We start from the raw sequence: 6,899 nt of genomic DNA, 5'->3' as shown, positions 1-6,899 counted from the left end.
GGTTGCATCAGGGTGTGGCAGGGTTTGCCATCTGTGATACAGATGCGGCCTTTTCAGAAAAGGTAAAGTGATGCTTGTAAGTGATATATTTTCCTGAAAGCAGTTTTCATAAGCCATTTCCATAAACTTTGACATTTCAGACTCTGCTTGAGTGGAGAGGTGTCTTGGAGGATTTCAGCAGTGAGGAGGAGGAAAGGTAGTATAACATGTCAGTATTTTGCCTTTGGTATAAAATGAATCTCCAGGGTTAAACTGTGCCTGTCTCCTCCAGACTTGTGGTTGTAAAACAAACTAGGAACTCACTGCCTCTGAACACCTTCACCCAGCCCAATGTTACTTTGGTGGATGTGGTCATGAGGTCAATTCTACCATCTTCACATCACCACCTTGGTTCCCATGAAGTGGCAGCTGCAATAAGGACTCGCCTGCAAATGAGTGAAGATAAAATATGGCCAAGTTGGACAGTAAGTCTCAAATCGTATGTTGAGAAGCTGGTACTTTAATGGAAGGTTTCGGAAACATTTTTGAGCTCTTGATATAGCTATAGTATTGCTCTGCAGATTGGAGGTAAAGCATCCCCTGACTTGAAGAAATTACTCCTGGTGCTGATGATGACTCTGCCAGGATCACCAGCAATCCAGTATGATGAAGAGATGGACCAAACACAGGTGAAGTCCTGCTTTGAGAGCAAGTCTAAACAGTTATTTTGAGAGCTTGTGTAGCGGTATAAAAGCTTGACCACACAATGTCGAATTTGACTATCACTGTATAGTAAAGCCAGTTATCTGAAGTTTAATGTACTATAACTTATTGAAAGCATCTGTTAACTCTGCCACCCCTTCCACAGGACAAGGAGACAAGTTCCATTCTGGCTCTCTTTACCTCACTCAGCCATGTCAGAGCCAGAGAAGAACCTCTTCTGTGTGGCAACTTCACCTTCCTCCCTTTCAACACCTCTGCCAACTCTACTCTGTCCTCTCACCCGATCCTGGCCTTCCAACGCTCCTGGGGTTGTGTCCACTTCCTCATTCTGCTCAATGTCTGGCCTGAGCATCGTGCTGTGGATCCTCATGCCTGGGCCCAGAGCCTGCCTCAAACTGGACTGTTTGTGACCAGCACAGGAATGGATCGTCAGGGGCTTGCATCTCTGTACACACTGGAACTGCAGCCCCATGAAGCCATTGTCATCAAACTGTAGGCAGAAAGCTACTCTGGGCTTCTGTAGAAAGTTGTGATCTAGCTGCTAGGATTTGGTTTTCTTGTCACAGAATGTCAAAATGCTGTCTTTAAATTATGATTGACATGCCCAAAGTCAAAATAAAATGAACCATCTGACATGCCCAAAGTCAAAATAAAATGAGAACAATGTGGCTTTGTTTGGTGTTCCCTTTAATATCCTTGAGTCATCAGTGTTCCATGAGCATGTTTACATCAGTCACTGGCTCTAGAATATACTGGACAGTTTGTGGGTAAATCTACAAGATTTGCACATCTGTCTTGGCCCTTGATCAATTCTTACTTCCAGATTGTGTGGGAAGCACCTGTGAACTGGTATTCTCAGGTCTCATGTTCTATTGCTTAAATCTGGCTTGGCTGTTCAGACTGGCTTGTCCTGAACCTTTAACGGTGTGCTTCGGGTCACAGTGGGGGGGGGGGGAAGATGGCAGGAGCAGGTTGCCTTTGGGTACCTCCATTTGGCTGCACATCCATCCATCCATCCATCCATCCATCCCTCTATTCTGACTGGTCCCTAATAATGTGGTGCCGCACCTACAATGCTCTATTGTAGATTAAATACTGTGATGTAGAAGCTGATGGCTGTAGTTGAACTATTAAATCAAATCTTATTTGTATAGTGCCAAATCACACTAAAGTGACATCTTACAAAAGAAACTGCTGCAGCCATCACACCAGGTTGGGGGGGGGGTCAAATCCCTTGACCTTTTTTTGGAGTCTAGAAAGCAAATGGTTTGTGCATATTAATCATTTTTGCCGGTTTACTGTCACTGTTTAAGTAGAAGGGTACATTTTGGAAGGATACCCAAGGTAACCACACAGTGGTGCTGCAGCACCAGCTGCTGGTGCTGACTTTTACATGAGGTTTTAAAATATTTAAATTGGTTATGAAAGATGACAAATATTGACTTTACATAAGCCCTCATTTCTTTTTAATGGTGCATGTCATTCTTATTGAAATGAGCCATCTCAAACTTATATCTGCTAGTATTCACACTAGCTTTCTGACGATGAGTAACCTGTCATATTTTTACACTAATGAATTTCTAAAAGACTGTTTTCCCACTCAACATTTTGAGTTGTCACAGCAGGAAAAGCACAGGTGAAACACATTTTAAGGACGAATCAATTGGCCTAGTTTGTTACATCTGTGCTTTTCCTGTTGACATGTCTGAAATAGGTCTGTGCTCTCTAACCACAATGAAACTCAAACCCACCAGTTTGTTTTCCTCAGACTGCATTGTGACACTGGTTGCTTGTAGTTTATTCCTAACAAAAATGTTTCAGCCAAAAACAAGATTCAGACAATTCCCTCTAAGACTTGATCCTGTATTTTCTCTACAATGCTGAACATAAAAACATATCCAAAGGAATCCTGCTGTATCTTCAAACCACATTTATGGGCTAACTGTCATTTCCAAAGTAAGAGAACTACTTTGGAACTTCAGTACATTCTTCAGCCTATACTTCCACATAAAACCCAGTGTACTGGAACATACAATAGTTTGCCAGTTTTTTCCTAATTTCACAATAGTTTGACATCTCCAAATGGTAGTCTTATAAAACAAAGTACTATTATAGTAGACATAAGTTCTGAGTTTGTTGCTTAATATTTTATTTTACATGAATAAAATGTGTACCATAGAATGAGTACTATTTTTTAAATACAGTATTCTTTCCTTTATTTTGCATGGAAAACTCAATATCCTCAAAAAACAAAATGTGCACTGAGCATCAAAGACAAAGCGAAAAGTGATTGTGCAACACAGACAAAAAAAAAACAAAAAAATCTAAGTCTGTTAAAGTCTGTTATCCCTGTATCTGCAGTCCACTGCATAAATCAAACCAACACAATTAGGATACACAACATCACAGAACAGTGAAAAGGCATAAATACACTACACCGCAGCTACAGCATTAAAGTCGCAACAACAAAAGATCAGTTCTCAGTGCAATTTGCAGCAGCAAAGTTTTTCAAAAGCAGGAGGCTTTTAATTAAAAGAACGTTCACAGACAATCATTATAGGTAGCTTAAATGTTAGGTGGAGTCCAATGTTCACGCAGTGCAATGATATTGCTGGGTAACACAAACAGGAATTAAGTCCAGTTCAAGACTAAAAGTGGCCTTTGAAACTTGATTAACTCAACTCTCAGGTCTTAAATTTAAGATTACCAGATCTGGTTTAACAGATGATTAAACAGAGGTTTAACATCAGGTTTGATCATTTTTCTACAACCAGTTGTTCCATTTTGAACTGACCACAGAGAGTCTATAAGTATTAATATTATTAAATGTTATTTATATTTCATATATATACATATATATGTATATTTGTATAAGTACTGTATGTGTTCCTATTCTTGCAACTTCACAATAGTCTGTGCTACTGGTGGAACTGTGGAGGGTAAAAGATTAATGCTGTCTGTCAGGGACACATGGGTTATTTGTTATGTTTTTAAAAGACCAACCAGCGTTGTTGCTGATAGGGCCAGGATAATTTCCAAGACCGTTTCCAGCTTGCAGTCAAGAAGTATCTAATTCAAATTCAAGATTTGTTTTAAGAAACAACATTTTTAGCCGCAGTAGCCATTTGATATGTCAGTGTCGCCGTTTTGGTGCAGGCTGAAATATCTCAACCAACATTGGATGAGTGGCTATAAAGTCTTGTACAGATAGCTGTGAGATATGTCCCTAAGAGAATGAAGTCTACTGCCTCTTGCTGACCTCCCAGCTTTCTGTGTAAATCCAACCTCAGGTCTAAACAACTATTGTATTGATTATTACCATGACATTTGGTACAGTTATCCAAGCTGCTAAGACAACGAATTGCGCTAACTTTGCAGAGCCCTAAATTCACCATTATAAGGTCAGAGTTCTTTGTTCAACTTTGATTTATGACCACATATCTGCTAAACTAATGACATTCCCATCAGACTCAACTGTACTTTGTATTTTGAGCTACTTAGCAAATATTAGCAAGCAAGTATGGTAAAGTAACATGGTGAACAAGGTACATGTTTTTCTTGCTAAACATCAGTTGTCACTGTGAGCATGTTAGCATGCTGATGTTAGCATTTAGCTCAAAACACCTCTAAAGTATTTCAGCCTCAAAGGGATGACCAATCTGTACCTTTTCTGCAAAACATCTTGTACATCTGTTACCAACATGAAATTATCAGCTCAGCGGCAGAATAATGATAATACGTATATTTCATGTTGAGGGTGACTTGCATCCAGCATCAAAGGTACCATAAATGTGGACAATCCACTAAACAAGAGTTACCTGGCTGTGTCTTAAAGAAAAGACTGATTGAAAGAAAACAAGAAGACATTCATGCATATTGTTAAACCTTGTAGTTTTGCCTGAGTACATATATTCTCACTTTACAGTATATCATTCATAGATATGATTTGATGTGTTCTTTAGTGCTACGACGCAGCTGTGTTTGTTTCATGGCACATTTCTCCCTGCAACTTTGAAACATTTTCCATCAGTCCGTGAAGTTTAAGACCTAGTGCAATCATTATTTTCAAAGTTAGTTATTTAAAAATGGCCACATACGGAAGATTTCCACTGTGACAGACACTTCTTGGTCAAAGTCTTTGTGCCGCAAAATGGTGAGTCCAGGAATCCTGTATGCAAATGTTAAATTTCCATGTGGTAAATTTGCCTCAGTGATCCACCCAGCCTGCAGTCCATCACCTCGCACACCCGAGGGTGCAGTGTCTGTCGAGTCACAGAGGTAAACTGGAGAACACGTTGTTCTGTGAAATTGCTATGTCTTGGGGGTTGCGCTGTATCTGATTGTCAAGGGGTAAAGACAGAGCACAATGTGCTGTCGTTTTCACAGCTCCTTTGCTGAAGCGGCAGCTCAGCAGAGAGCAAAGGTGGCGAAACACTGACTTGCGGCAGATGATGAAGACCCAGGGATCCACAATGGGGTTGACGGCGTAGAAGCGGAATGCCGTTAGGTTCTCTGTGTCACCACAAAATGGATGAATGGCGTTGATAAAGCCTGCAATCTGAATAGAGAGAGGGCTGAGGTTAGGAACAGTCTTTGGTGACAAATAAGAAGCCAGTAAAATACAAAAGAGCTCTGTCTTCTACAAGGCCTGTGACAGAGGGTCTTCAATCTAGGTCGGCTGGTTTCTGTTCCAGATTGCATAACCAGAACAAAAACCAGCAAGGCTGTTGGGCAGTCACATTGTGGACACAATATGGTGCTGCAGTGTTTTTACCTGTACTTATCCAGAGCAGGTTTGGTAAGCATTAAAGCATTTTTTTCCAGCAGGGACCTCACCATGTGTCACCTAGAAGAGTGTCATCACACCTTCTCTGCTCACTACCCACTTTTTTAAAACACCACCTTTCAGTATTGCTCTAAATATTTACTTAGTGTTCTCTCATTAGCTTAGATTTTGATTGAGTATTGATCATTGTGTTCACAGGAATACTTAGACACTGGCTTTGGCACTAATGCTATTCTGAAACTAGTCATTGTGGTGAATTATAATTTAGGATTACAGTGTATTTTATAAAGCTTACACATAACATACCAAGTACATTAGGGGAAACAACTTGCTCATTTCAGCGGTTTATCTTTTTGTCAGCACACTTAACACTGGGTTTCTTTGGTGTTTTGGGTGTGTTTGGTTTATGCCACCCTGTGAGAAGCAGATCGAGAGAAAAGATATGTGGACTTGCAAAAATGATGAAACAAAAAATGCACTAATTTGATAACAAAACAGTTTTAAACACATACTGTATGTCTACCAAAAATATGAACTAGTTTACATGCAATAAAGTCTTTTCCTTTTCTGCCCCAAACACAATGAACAGTTTGCAAAGTGACTGTAAGTTAACAGAATTGGTATCACTGGTAAAATGTAAGATAATAAACATATTAGTAAATGATTTCATTTCTTTTTGTTGTTTTTTTTAGCTCAACATTCCAATTGACTTACTGTTTTAAGCTTAACATTTTAATTGTTGTATCCATCCATTATCTATACCCCTTATTCCTGAATAGGGTCGCATGGGCTGGAGCCAATCCCAGCTGACACTGGGTGAGAGGCAGGGTCCACCCTGGACAGGTCACCAGTCTATCACAGGGCTGTGATAGACAGGACGTGTAGACAAACAACTACACAACCCACACTCAATCCTACGGACAGACGGTCACCAATCAGCTGCATGTCTTTGGACTGTGGGAGGAAGCCGAAGTACCTGGAGAGAACCCAGACAGGCACAGGGAGAAACTCCGGACAGAAAGGCACTGGGTCGGTCGGGACTCAAACCCAGAACCTTGTTGCTGTGAGGTGACAGTGCTAATCACCGCGCTGCTGTGCTGCCTAATTGTTGTATTCATTTAGTAAATAGCTTTATATTTTTTATTTAGTGGGTTTTTTTTGTTGTTGTTTTTTTTTTGCTCTATATCCTTGTCATTGTTTGCATTGTTTTTGGATTGTATGCTGGATGGAGCCAAATTAAACATCTGTAACAGCAGCAACAACATGATGTTGTTGGCCCTTTGGTCTTAAACCCAAATGAGGATACATGACCGTGTGTGTTCAGTGTCAGTGTCAGTTGTGACAGTCGTTCATGTTATGCTAGGGTTTAGCAAATGTCAACATCCATATACTAATAAAACACACTTGGAAA

The 6,899-nt window shown here is 40.2% G+C and overlaps 2 protein-coding genes across 2 annotated transcripts in view; one reads left to right on the top strand and one right to left on the bottom strand.

Moving 5' to 3' along the window:
- The window catches only part of LOC109973526 (4F2 cell-surface antigen heavy chain), a 26,831-nt gene that overhangs the window by 1,723 nt on the left and 18,209 nt on the right, over positions 1-6,899 (top strand). The gene's annotated exons all lie outside the window — the stretch shown is intronic.
- The window catches only part of ptgir (prostaglandin I2 receptor), a 24,815-nt gene continuing 20,811 nt past the window's right edge, over positions 2,896-6,899 (bottom strand). The window contains exon 3 of the mRNA XM_020623189.1: positions 2,896-5,260. Coding sequence (XP_020478845.1) covers positions 4,973-5,260 — 288 coding nt within the window. The 3' untranslated portion in view covers positions 2,896-4,972. The remainder of the gene's footprint in view (positions 5,261-6,899) is intronic.

This window comes from Monopterus albus, unplaced genomic scaffold (assembly GCF_001952655.1).
Source record: "Monopterus albus unplaced genomic scaffold, M_albus_1.0 scaffold293.1, whole genome shotgun sequence".
Taxonomy (NCBI): domain Eukaryota; kingdom Metazoa; phylum Chordata; class Actinopteri; order Synbranchiformes; family Synbranchidae; genus Monopterus; species Monopterus albus.
The sequence above is the reverse complement of the archived record's forward strand: the minus strand, read 5'-3'. Positions and strand labels throughout refer to the sequence as shown.